The sequence below is a fragment of the Falco rusticolus genome, chromosome 7 (assembly GCF_015220075.1).
Source record: "Falco rusticolus isolate bFalRus1 chromosome 7, bFalRus1.pri, whole genome shotgun sequence".
NCBI lineage: Eukaryota > Metazoa > Chordata > Aves > Falconiformes > Falconidae > Falco > Falco rusticolus.
Window position 1 is genome coordinate 16,975,303 of NC_051193.1, and position 12,427 is coordinate 16,987,729.

Here is a 12,427-nt window from a genome sequence, read left to right on the forward strand (position 1 = left end):
TTGCAAGAGAACTCGTATATTCTAAAATACAGTTGTTCCACTGTATCCTGACATGGGTAAATAAGTGCTGAAATGTCAGTGTAAAGCTGGAAGATTATCAGTGCTGCAATCTTTAGCATTTTAAATATAAGTCAGTTGGAGGAACAGAACATGCACTTTTTGCTGATCCTTAAACTTACTTGTCTACAGAACAGGTTACAAAAGACGCTACTTGCACCGACATGCTATAACTGGACAGGTACTGAAAGCAAAGAGGACTTGTCTCAGCTAATGCCCTTACTTAAGCACACATTCATTTGTTTTCCTTTACATTACAGTTTCCTAGATTGTAATTTTGTTAAATGTGACTACACAAAACACTCTGATGTTATAACATAATGAAACAAACATGCCTACCAGGAGCAGACTAAGCAATTTCTGAGGTTTCCATTCATTCTTCTCTAGCTTTTTACATTTTCCCCTTGATTAGCTGATGCTCTGCCTAAATTAGATTATGTTAGAACAAACTGTGTGATTCAATAAGTGTACCTGAACAAAAAAAAAACAACCACCACTTAAAAAACCTGACAAAGCAATAGGATTTCTAATTCTGCAACTCAAAACTATTTTTTCAGGTATTTCTGCTGGTTCATAAAAGAAAACAATTAGGAGAAAACATCTCCTGTAAGTAATATGTGCCACTAAGGTTAGAATGGACACTCTGCTGCAGTTGGAAGGGAATAAAGGGTCTATATCAAGCCTTCACTCTCACCATCAATACAGTGATTTACCACCCTCGTAAATAGGCTGATACAAATTTTGCAGAATTATATTGAAAACCCATTACTGAAATGCTCTTGTTTTCAATCCCACCCTAGTTCACAGGAGGAAACAAGGGCAATGTGGAGATCAGACCTAGGCTACCTTCACAGTCACCGCTACCATAATGTGAAACTGCGTCCAACATGCTTGGTTTGGCCAGCTGAAGGAGCCGTGTGTCACCCTAGAACAGAAAACAGAGCGCACTTAAGCTTACAGAATACGTGAACATTTCTTCCTAAGGTATTTCTGGAAAAACAATTAAGACCTTTGATATCAATATACAGATTTTTCTAATATGGGATTTCTAGATATATACACAACCATTATTTTTTTCACGCTTCTTTCACTGACATAGATGACGACGACTGTTTCATCTTTCATCAAGGCTTCCCCAAACTTTGTTTGGAGATGAGGATGAAGACAGCTGATGACCATCTTCACTATTGTTACTCGCTAATTCAAGAACCAGCTCAGCAGCAACTACATGGCTGGAGACTCCCAGACGGAAAGCTTTCATCAGTTTACTCACTTTATGCTAGCTGTAAACGTCATACTGCAGTGGCTCCATAGCTGTTGCTTTCTTTTCAAAGGAAGCTCAACGTGAATTAACAATGAAAAAGCACATATATATGGCTAAGCCTCATCTCTTTCTGAAGGCCTATCATCCATGACAGTTGCAGCAATTGAGTACTGGGAAGTCTAACTCCATTTGGAAGCCAAGATATCCCTCCCATTAAACAGGTTGACAGCAGCTCTGCATTAAATTCCAGCTGTGATAGCGTTTTTATAATACATAAATAAAAACGCATGCCAGATAATTTGAGGCATTAAACACAATACAATTCAGGATGACAGACGTAAGTTTCCTCTTTAATTTGTTTAACAATCCAGCTTGACAAAGATTAAACTATTTGCAGACTTCTGCAATATTTTATACAGAGATTGGTTTAAAGATGGAAAGTGGTAATTTGTGATAATAAATCATTCTCAGATGTTACTGGAAAACAGCATGGGACTGCTTAAAAATTCTACAGTAGGTATTTCAGTGCTTCTGAGAACTGCCAGAGAGCGCTTGCCCTCTACTTAGAACACAATATGTTTGCATCTTGTGCCGACCAGATTTCTGCTAAAGCGTTACTCAGTTCATTCCTCCATAGCTTATCATCTTCACAATATACTCAAGTATCTTTGGGAACAGTACAGTGATGTAGGGTTGCACTTAAAAAAATGTTGTGTTTTTTTTTTTTTAAATTTCCTCACCAACACCAAAACTTAAATCTGCTAGGAGTATTTCACGCTTTATCTCATCATCTTAAATATTTATTGTGCTTAGAAAGTTTTGACAATGTATTTTCAAGTGTTCTTGTGATAGTACCAATAAAACTACACTCCTCCTTAGAAAAGAAGTATCTAGCAGCCTTCAGCTTTCAAAAAGATTTTGAGTAAGAGTCATTAAGAGCCTGAACAAAACTGTAATAATGGGAGCACACAAAACTCCTGCTGGGGAAGGCCAGCCACACTGTGTGTAAGCACAGGTTCCACTTTGGTTTATAATCCCTAAAACCACTGCAAGACAAAGAACCGTTAGATATCCCATTTGCTTCAGACTGCAGTCAGAGCTCTTGAAAATAAACCAGAGTGAACATAAAAAGTACAACGTGAAAGCACTGACTCACTTTTGGGTGGAATCAGCAGGGATGCCACAGCCGCTGGAGTCAGGGAAACCCCCTGGAGAAGTACCATGTTGACTTATGGGATCGCACATTACGGAAACCCTTCACTAAGCACTCAGCCTTCAACGCAATGTTGTTGTCAAAGCATGCGAAGTTACTAAAGCACTTGGCCTTCCACAGTCTGAAACATACAGTAACTAGTAGCCAAAATCATCTTCGCACTATGATAAGGTGCCAACAAGCCCAGCTGATGGTTTTTGATAGCCACAATCTTCAGACTCTGAAGTCAGGAACTACTGACTTCAGTTAATTTGAACTTGCACAAATCAGACATCCCTGGTAACTCCTCCCTGCTTTTAGTCTCTTGAAAAATATCTTTTCTTCAATGTACAAAAAGATACAACTGTTTGTAAAGACTGCTGAGGAACGTCTCACGTTGAAAATCTCCTCAAAGCTACCTATCAGTATCTATTTTTAATAGATACTGCAATTTCTCAGTTTTACTGTGGTAACCAGAAAAACCCAAAATAACAGTAAAGCCAGAGAAGGCTGTGAGATGGGGGTGAGCATAAGTCTAGATGTTTTGGGAAAACAAAACCATCGATGACCTAGTCCACTTCTTGGTGACTGTAATCTACACTATTAAGACTATTAAAAAACCTGAGGCCTCCCACATGCATCATTCGTATGTTCTTTCTTCAGGGGCAAGACTTTTGATCCTCATCTAGAAGTGACACATTTTCAAAAAGTTTTGGTTTCGTTACTAGCATTACAAATTCGGTGACAGTGCTAAAGAGGTGCCGTCAGCAACTCACCAGCACAGCGATAAGCCCTTCATCCACTCAAAAAGCAGCTCCTCCACCTCAGGGGTGCACAACACTCAATTTCCAATATTCTGTTGTCTTAGATGAAGTTATAAAAACTACAATGTTATGAATCAGCAGAAAGGTCTGAGAATGCCAGCACTATTACCCCAGGTCTGCTGATATCCCTGTTTCAGACAACCCAAGATCCAGATAGCTGAAGTTTATTTTGCTTTATTTTTAAATCCTGGAGAAGATGACAGACTGTGCAGTTTTCCATGAGGCTGAAGACACCTCATGGGCTAGGAATTAAAAAATCTGCAACTATCTAGGCAGTAATGAACTTTTTGTTTAACCCAAACCATCAGAATAGTCATTTTACATGTCTAGACCTATTTCATCTGTGCAAGTTCTGAATAGCTTGATGGATGCAGGCTTTGTTCCTCTTTGTTTTCACATAATTTGAAGAATTGCCAGGATCTAGCTGAGTGACATTTAGCTTGTTACAGTTCAGATTTACTTTAAGATTTTTAAAAAACAATCAGACCAATGAAATTCTGGAGCATTTAGACCTTGTTAGGTTTTCCCTCCAAACATACACGCATCTTGGAATGTACCTTTTCAAAAACTGGGGCCACCTGAACACTGAAATTTCAAGTAACACACTTGTTTGCTTACAAAATAAGTGTCTGCTTTCCCTCTCCCCTTCATTCAACCATTGAGGCAGGCTTGCATTGCAGCCTTGAAAGCTACCAGAAACATCCAGCCACTGGGCACCTCATGGAACAAAACAAGTTTATAACAATCCTAGATGCAAGACACCCACACAAAGTGCCAAAATTAACACTACTAGAGCAAGAATAATAGTGGTGTATTCATAACATATCTGTTCAAAACAATTCTCCCTTCAAGGGAAAAAGTGAGTTCATGGATGACTGCGCCATTGCTGGCACGGAGCAAAGACAGGCACGGTGAGGGCCAGCAGGCAATAGTCTCCCTGCACAGCGCTGACCTCGAGTCACCCATCATCCCTGGCCTCTGCTCCAAGTTTATTGGTTGCACGTGTGTTTTGTAACACCCTGTACTGTGTATTCTTAGAACATACTTTCCAGAGAACCGAAGGGACAGGGCTCACCCCTCAGCGACCACTTCCAGCCCAATCTCACCAGCAGCAGCACCATTCTGCTCCTCAAGATAAACCAGCAGTTTACAGAAAAGTAAAGGATCCAGACTCTACGCTTGCATGCTCTAAAATCAGGTGACCTGTGAGTCAAGAGACAGAGCAATAAATTATTAGGAAAAACAAAAGACTACACTAAAAATAGTGTACACTAGCAGCGTATGAAGAACAAGGTTTTTATCTAGTCAGAGCTCAAGGCCCTCCACAGCCTCTTTTGTATTCTGTGCAAAGCTAAGCTGACATAAGCTAAGACAGATACACAAATAAAGGCCCGCTTTAGTTCTTCCCTGATAACTTGCAAACAGATATTTAATCAAAAGCACACAACAGGGAAAAAGAAAGTTGAATTTCGGACCAGCAGAAAAAAAAAATTAAATGTCCAAAGTAAATATTCAAGGACACTTAAATCAGAAGATGTCAAAATTACTTTCTTTTACAAAAAGTTGCTCCAAGCTGCCTTCAGCTCAGAAATACCAAAAAGTCACTATCTGCTACACATCATCTACTAGCATAGTTCAGGCAACATTAAGGATTCACCTACCTGCCAGTTTTAATAGATTTAATAAATTATTTGGAATTCTCAATTTGAGCATCAAGCAATTAAAAAAAAAAAAGAAAGAAAGAAAAAAAGCCCCTGCAAACATTACAGAATCCAAGTGCCTGACAGCCATACTGTGTTTTGTCAACCCTCTCAGTTACCAAAAAGATTGTACGGAGATTTTTTTTTTATTATTATTTTTTTTTAGAAATCAAAGAAAACAAGTTTCATTACTATCAAGTGACAACAATGCATAATTTTGTTGGAGGAAGGGGATCTTTTTTTAAGTGATAAGAAAGAAGTGTATAAGGGTATAGTCAAAAAGATTTTAAGTTTACATTTAGAAATATATGACTACATGGGTTATTACTGTAAACAGCTGGGTTTTGCAATCACTTATCTTCAAGAACTAATTAAAAAACATATCTGAGATATTCTTAGCACAGAACATTTTATTCTTACCATCTGAATTAGTGGCTGATCTTGAAAGGACCAGAATCTGGCATTGGAATGCAGACAACAAGCAACCTGCCCTCTTCATCCCCAGAAAATCATGCAAATTGTGTTCACTACACCCTTATTGCCAGGCTGGATCCCTAGGAAATAGCATTTAAGAAAGAGAATTGCTTTCAGCATGCAATGGTTTTACTCTTGACTACGGAAAAACACAGTCCAAAGTCCCAAGATTTTCCTCAGAGATAAATTCTTCACAGTCCAGGCTGCGAAGCTGGAAACATGCCCTGCCAGTGGGGACCTCTGAGCCAGGCACATCCCACACGAACGCCACTTGGGCTTCGGCTAACAGATGGCAGCGCCTTATCTGCCTGCTGGGGGAGATGCCAGCGGTGCCTGCAGGATTGCTCATGGAATTCATCACCAAAAATGAGCGTGAGAGAGACAGAAAAGATTATGCCTCATCAGCATCCAGCCTCGTGAGGAAGGTACGTCTGGTCAGTGTCCGACAGGAAACCGTATTTTCCTGTAGGGTTTTTTTTTTGCCTCTCCAAACACCATCTTTCATAACAAACAAGTTAACTTTTTTAAAAAGCAAAACACTTTCAAGATTATCCATGGCTTGCCACCATTCCTGTTGTCTCCCGCTCACTATTGCACTAAGCTTCCAATTAGCCTCTGATTGCTTTAATTACTTGCACTTCCTCCTCCCTGTGTTGTCCTATAGCAGGGAAGAATACACTCGATGCAAAACGACCCTGCTTTCCAGCCTCTCTGTTACGTGATAAAGGCTTGTTAACCCGTACCTTGTTAGCCTGTACCTAGGAGCACAGTTTATCTGTCTCATCAGTATTATCCCTTTGTTTCCTTACAACCCTCTGTTAGAAGTCATTGATTTTGTGTTTGATACTTGCATAAGGTCTGAGGTGAGGACAGTCTTTTGTTCCATGCCTGTATAATACCCAGCAAGATGTGATACCTGGATGTGCTTCTTTACTTGTATTACAAGTAACAAATAATAATCTTCAAGTAAGAACTCCAGGAATTTGCCTCCCTTCCCTTTAGAATTAGTATTATGACCAAGTTATACACCTGGAGGCTGAAGAATTCCTTGATCCCTCTAGATAATCAAGCACAGCGATATGATACACTCTGGAAATACAGTCCGAGAATACAACAGCTTGGTACACATCTACATGAAGGACAGACCTGATTCTGTAAAGCAGCCACTGTAGTGGTGCAAGACCCGCAGGCATAGATGCACCTCTCAAAACCAGCAAGAGCTGAAGGAACTGTGTGTTCTTAACAGCATCGATAAAACAGACTTACAACAGGTTGTTTACACTTTATGAGAAGTGACCTGCATTCAGTAACATACACAGGTCTGGTTCACAGCTGTCCCCGGGAAGCAGATCAAAAGCCACCTCAGAAGCACTTCCCCCCAGCGGTTTCTGTGCCACGAAGGTTCGTCTACATGAACACTCCTTCAGGTGTCCTACCTAAAAAGAGATATTGAACCTTCCACCTTGAATTTAACTACAGCAGGTACAGGAACTGTAGGGTAACTTGGCTATCAAAATAATAAAGATAACACTCGGGGCCCTCCTAGCACCCTGCTCCCAGCACCCAAACAGCAAAAAGAGCACAGACGAAGAAGGGCTGGAGCAGTGTTTCTCCAGAACAGTCTTTAGCAACAGCACCAAAGGGGCAGAGAAGGTCCTACCCTGGCCAGTGGCAAACAGCTTCAGCCCCCTCTGTGGCCCTCACTACAGGCCTCCACTATCTTACGGCCACATTCCCTGGTCCCACCGAGGAGGATAAACACCCAGCTGCACGCACAAGTCAGATGAAAGGCCACGTCCACCCCACGAGCTACACAGGCTCTTCCTTGCTCCTCTGTGACCTCCAGACCTCCAGAGCTTCCGACCTCCTTCTCCTTTTCCCCCTTGCAACACTATTCGAATGGCAGCAGGTAATTTTCATGTTAAGGGAAATGAAAAGGATTCAGATAGATCTGCTCATATTATAAACTTCTGTATTTAAAGTAACGCTTTAACTGCCAGCCATTTTAAAGTATATAGTACTTCAGACATCTTTTAGAAAGATCTGACAGGAACTAAAATACGTGAGGCCTCTAGGAATTCATATCCACGTTCTCTTGGTTTACATTTTCGCCTTCTCCAGCTGGTCTGCTTTGCCTTTTAAAATTTTGAAGTTGTAAAACCAACAAGTTATCTTCAGTTTCATAAACTCTGCTAAAACTGGAGAGAAAAAAAAAAAGTGTTAGTTGCCATGGCAGCAGTGAGGAGTCCCTGGGTCAGGATGCAGAGAACTTCTCTTGTTCTGGCTGATCATTTGCATCAGAAGTTCAGCCATCTGTTATTAACTATTTAACAACAGTCTTGCTTGTTAGTGCCGGTACTTGCTATTTCAGTTTACAGAATCTATCTCCTCACCTTCAGCCCTTTTGTAAATCCCCTAATTAATGTGGAAATTCATCTGAGGGCTCAGTTATCTTTCAGGTAGGATGACCACCATTACTTAAACTTGGTCAATATTCTCCTTTCTCACCAAGGAAAAAGCATACACTTATGCAGACACCAACCTCTGAAAGCAGCAGCTTTATTGCTAGAGACATCAATTTGATAAGAATTTCATCAGAAGTAGATGATGCAGCTGAACTTCAAGACAGGCTATAACCTTCCCATTTAAGCACACTCAACTCTATGTTATATTCCCAAGTACCACAGCATCCCTTGATCTTCTATGTCCCATCTTCTCAACATTGCAGAAAAAAACAGTGTGGTAATTTTATTTCAAAGTAAATAGCATAGATTCAGCCATGTGTTACTAGCAAGGAAATACTGCCTCTTATTCCCTACAGGAATCTGAAATATATTCATCTACTAGTTGTATATATTAAGAAAACAGAAAGTTCTCACGCTTCCAAGCTCAGAATTGTGGAGTTAAAAATCTTCCACCTTATCTTGACTTCACTATCTTCATTCAAATCTGTATGACCTAAAAAGCAAAATACTCTTTCTGAATCTAGTCCTAGGAAAGCAGGCCAGTCTTGTTGCTCCTCACTCATCATGCCCTCAGAAGAAAAAGTGGGAAGCTATACAATGACAAAAGGGAAACAACATGACTGCTTCTTTGCCTAAAACTACTTCACCAAAACAAAACAAAAAATCAGTACTATTAGGAGCAAGTAAGAGGCCTTCAGCAGGGAGTCCTTGTTTCAGCCATTTAACACTTTAAACACTGCATCACATAGGCTAAGAGCACTCTGCACACAGGTACAGCCAGTAAAACTCAGATCCTCTGAACTTATAAAGTGGAAGAAAAATGTGAAAAGTATTTACGTGGGAATATGGAAAGAGAGTTACAGAGCATCAGAAGACTAATTCATACATCCAAATAACAAGACAGTATTTTCCAGGCTAGTCTTCCATTCAGATGACAAGCAGACTGGCAGACTGTTACATGCACCAGCAATCTCAGTGTGGCAACACCTGGTGCAGAGGACAGCACATGCCTTCTCAGATTCTGCAAAGATGAGAGATTTGGTAAATACAACCACACGTGCATAAGACAGATCTGATAACACAGCGGTTTAGAGACCCACGTGATATTGCATCAAAACAAAAAGGCAGTTTCATTACTTCTGGTTCCAATAAGAGCGATGCAACTGAACAGTCTAGAGGTGTCTGAAAAAGTTTTTCTTTCAGCATGTTCAGGAAAAGTCTCCATTACAGACACTCAACTTCACATGCAAAGGCTTGGTGAATTACAACCAAGGCAGCTTTCTGACTATCAAACCACGTCAACTCCAGAGACTTGCTTCAACTCCAAGAGGCTATGTGAACACTGATGGCATACCTAAGCCCAAGATAAATACAGTCACACAGGGGAAGAACTGTTAAGCACGTTTTCTACCTACACGAGGCACCTACTAATGCCACTGCACTGCCTTTTTAATTCCCCAGAATAACTGAAAAACAAGAAAATAAGAAACAAACCAAACAGCGCCAATGCACTGTTAATAATAAAAGCTTTTAAAGAATATTCACAAGGAGAAGAGATAGAAACACTCAAGAATTCAAGAATTTTATTTTAATGGACAACACATTAAACATTAGATATATATGTGTTCAGGTTAAGTAGGAGCTGATACTCAACTTTATTACAACATCATGTCAGAAATCACACCTACAAGCTGGAAATTTCTGCAGTGCTGCTGCTAGAACAAAACTATCAGGGTACTTAAAAAAGCACAGGAAAAAAAGCACAGGACTTGTGAAGAACTGTGTCCTCAGGTGAGGAATGTAGATTAAGAATCCCATTATTTTATCTGAAATAAAGAAAAAGACAAAAAGCCCAGAGCAAACTACTTCCGTGACATCTGACCTCTTCTACTGCAGTTTCTTTCTGTATTCATCTTCTCTTTGTGCTTTCCTACTTCATCTCTCAAAACTTTGATGTTACAACCTGTTCATTGTCATCCAAGTGGTGGGTAATTTATCTTGTGGAACCTTGTCAGAACACGTTTGACCACCCAAAAATCCTCCTCCTAGCTAGTGAGGCTACCTCCAGCGTCAGTAGGTTTGCTTCACCATTTGCAGTCCGGATTATTATGAGGGTGGGGTGGAGGGAAAGGAGTAAGGCTAGCAGACCAAAGGCAGAGACTGCACTTCTTCATCAGAATTGCAAGGGGCTCTGAAAGAACTGAGGTGAAACTGAGGATGGTGGAGCAGCATGAAGCTCCTCAGGTAAGTTTTCCAGTGCTATTAACCTTCACCTACAAGGCCTGCCCTTAAGCGGTTAAACAGTAACCTGCAAAAGTAAAAAAGTTACAAGAGAGACAATATACGCTTCTCATTTAAAATTCTGGGAGAATGGCCAGGCCCGTAAAATTGTTTTTAATTTGGGAGGATAAATGAGGACATCACAACTCTCAAGCTGTGTAAAAGACTGCTCATTTTAAAATGGACACCAGAGCCTACTACGGAACTTCAAATGCACAAAACAAAAGAATGTTTTTGATAGTTTTAGAACTGAACTGTGTCACACAGCACAATTCAGCTATTTACAAGTTTCCACATTATAAGTCATGTTATTAAGCTTTAATAGTATTCTGGTAAGCAAAAGAATAAAATGTTACACAAGGTCAAAATTTAAAGGCTTAACAGAATTTCAGCCAAGAATCTAGTTTGCTTCCCTCTGTCCTAATATATGGCAATTTTCTGTATAGCAAAATGGCAGACGTGAACACGTTTAAAATTTAATATATGTAATTATGAAATTTTGCTTTGTCCTCTCAAAAATTCCTTACTACTTCACAAAGCAGTGCTTCAGTGATTCAAAACCAATATTCCCACACAAACCACAAGACTACACTAGTGGAATTGTTCCTCCTCCTTTATCGGGAGGTGAACATCTAACATCAGCGGGCTCACTGAAGCTAGAGCTCCAGTACCTTTCGAAGGACCACCAACAAGCTCTAGACCCAGGATGAAAATACATGCACCTACTTGGCTGGAACAACTTTGCATTTTTAGAGAACAGGTTTCCATAAAAAGGAATGGATAATCCTCCATTCAGCACCGAGTTCAGTATGCTATTTAGCTTTAAACACAGCATACAGTTGAACAGCCAGCAAGTTGCTAATTAAAAATATGTATTTTTAAGTTGTCCCCAAAGCTTCATTTGCCCCAAGACAAACAAGTGGTGGCAAAGGGCTGATAATGCTTTCATGCATTGTTTCTAGCAGAAATCAAAATACTGTAATAGTTTCCTCCTGCTGGAGGGAAAAAAAAAAAAAAAAAAAAAAAAAAGGAGAGAGAAACTTGACCTACATAACAAGGCACAGAAGAAACTCAGTTAAGCTTCAGCGTGTTTTTGGGAGAGGGGAGAGGTTTTTTTCCTCCCTAACAATGAAAAGTCAAGCAGTTACATATGGCTACACTAACTACAACTGTTAGCAGATCTGACATTGAACTAGATGTCTCTCTTGTAAGACTTAAAAACATCCTGCTCCTGTCCCAGACCATTTAATACCCTTGCCCTACCCTTGTAATGGATTAACAGAGGTATAATTTGTAGGCTGTCCATTACTTTCAAGAGAGGTTGGAAAAGATATATATATATATAGAAAAAAAAAGGCCTCGAAAAGGCTAACGTTTCATAGGCTCAGTATACGGCCCAAAAGGAAGAACATATGGTGAAAGTGTTTGGGTTTTTAAAGGCACTATTTACAGACCAAGTACAGCACGCTCCCCCGGCTCGGCCGGGCAGGCAGCATTCAGCACTGCCGGACTGCAAATCCCCCTTCGCATCAAACCACCGCCAGCCCCCACCGAGCCTCCTACAGCCACACAGCTCGGCTCGCCTCCAGCCCGGGAAGCCCCCCCCGCCCCCCCGCCGCCGCCCCCCCCTCGCAGTCATCTCGGCCCCATCCTCCGCGGGCAGCCGGCGCCGGGTCCCGCACCGGGCCGAGCGCGGGGAGCGGCGGGGGGCCCGGTTCCCCGCCGGTACACACCTTCTCTGCGCGGCCCTGTGCTCCCGCAGCGCGCCCCGCCGCCGCGCCGCCGCGGGTGGGTGCCCACGGCATCTTCCACAAAGGAGGCAGAGTAGCGGCGCGCATAGCAACAGGGCCGGCGCCGATTGGCCCCGCCGGGCGAGCGCCGGCCCCTCGGCGGCCCGGCCCGGCCCCCCCCCCCGCCCCCGGCCGGCTCCGCCGGGGCAGGTGAGCGGGGGGGACCCGCGGCTGCAGGCGGTGCCGAGGTGCCGCTGCCAACCCGGCCGGGCGCCAGCGCCACGCGTGCCCCTGCCCGGGAGCGGGCTGCCCACACGCGTGGGGGCGGGCGGGGCCGGGCACCGCGTCCCCGGGGCACAGCCCCGCCCCCCCCGGCGGCAGCGCAGGGGACCCCGCTGGCACCGCTACCTGCACCAGCGGCTCGCCGGGCGCCCTGGCACG

General features: G+C 42.3%; 1 protein-coding gene across 14 annotated transcripts in view; it reads right to left on the reverse strand.

Annotated features, from left to right (window-relative positions):
• FAM214A (family with sequence similarity 214 member A) overlaps positions 1-12,427 on the reverse strand; it is a 49,293-nt gene that overhangs the window by 25,224 nt on the left and 11,642 nt on the right. Inside the window, exons 1-4 of one of the 14 annotated variants that reach the window (XM_037395611.1) lie at positions 11,990-12,077; positions 5,458-5,591; positions 4,444-4,540; positions 895-982 (exon numbers count right to left, since the gene is read on the reverse strand). The exons of 1 other annotated variant lie outside the window; for it this stretch is intronic. In XM_037395611.1, the coding sequence (XP_037251508.1) occupies positions 895-982; positions 4,444-4,458 (103 nt within the window). In that variant the 5' untranslated portion in view covers positions 4,459-4,540; positions 5,458-5,591; positions 11,990-12,077. Of the gene's footprint in view, positions 1-894; positions 983-2,477; positions 4,342-4,382; positions 4,541-5,457; positions 5,592-11,989; positions 12,081-12,427 lie in introns of those variants that run through there. 12 more of the 14 variants (XM_037395612.1, XM_037395610.1, XM_037395609.1 and 9 more) reach the window with 12 other exon arrangements.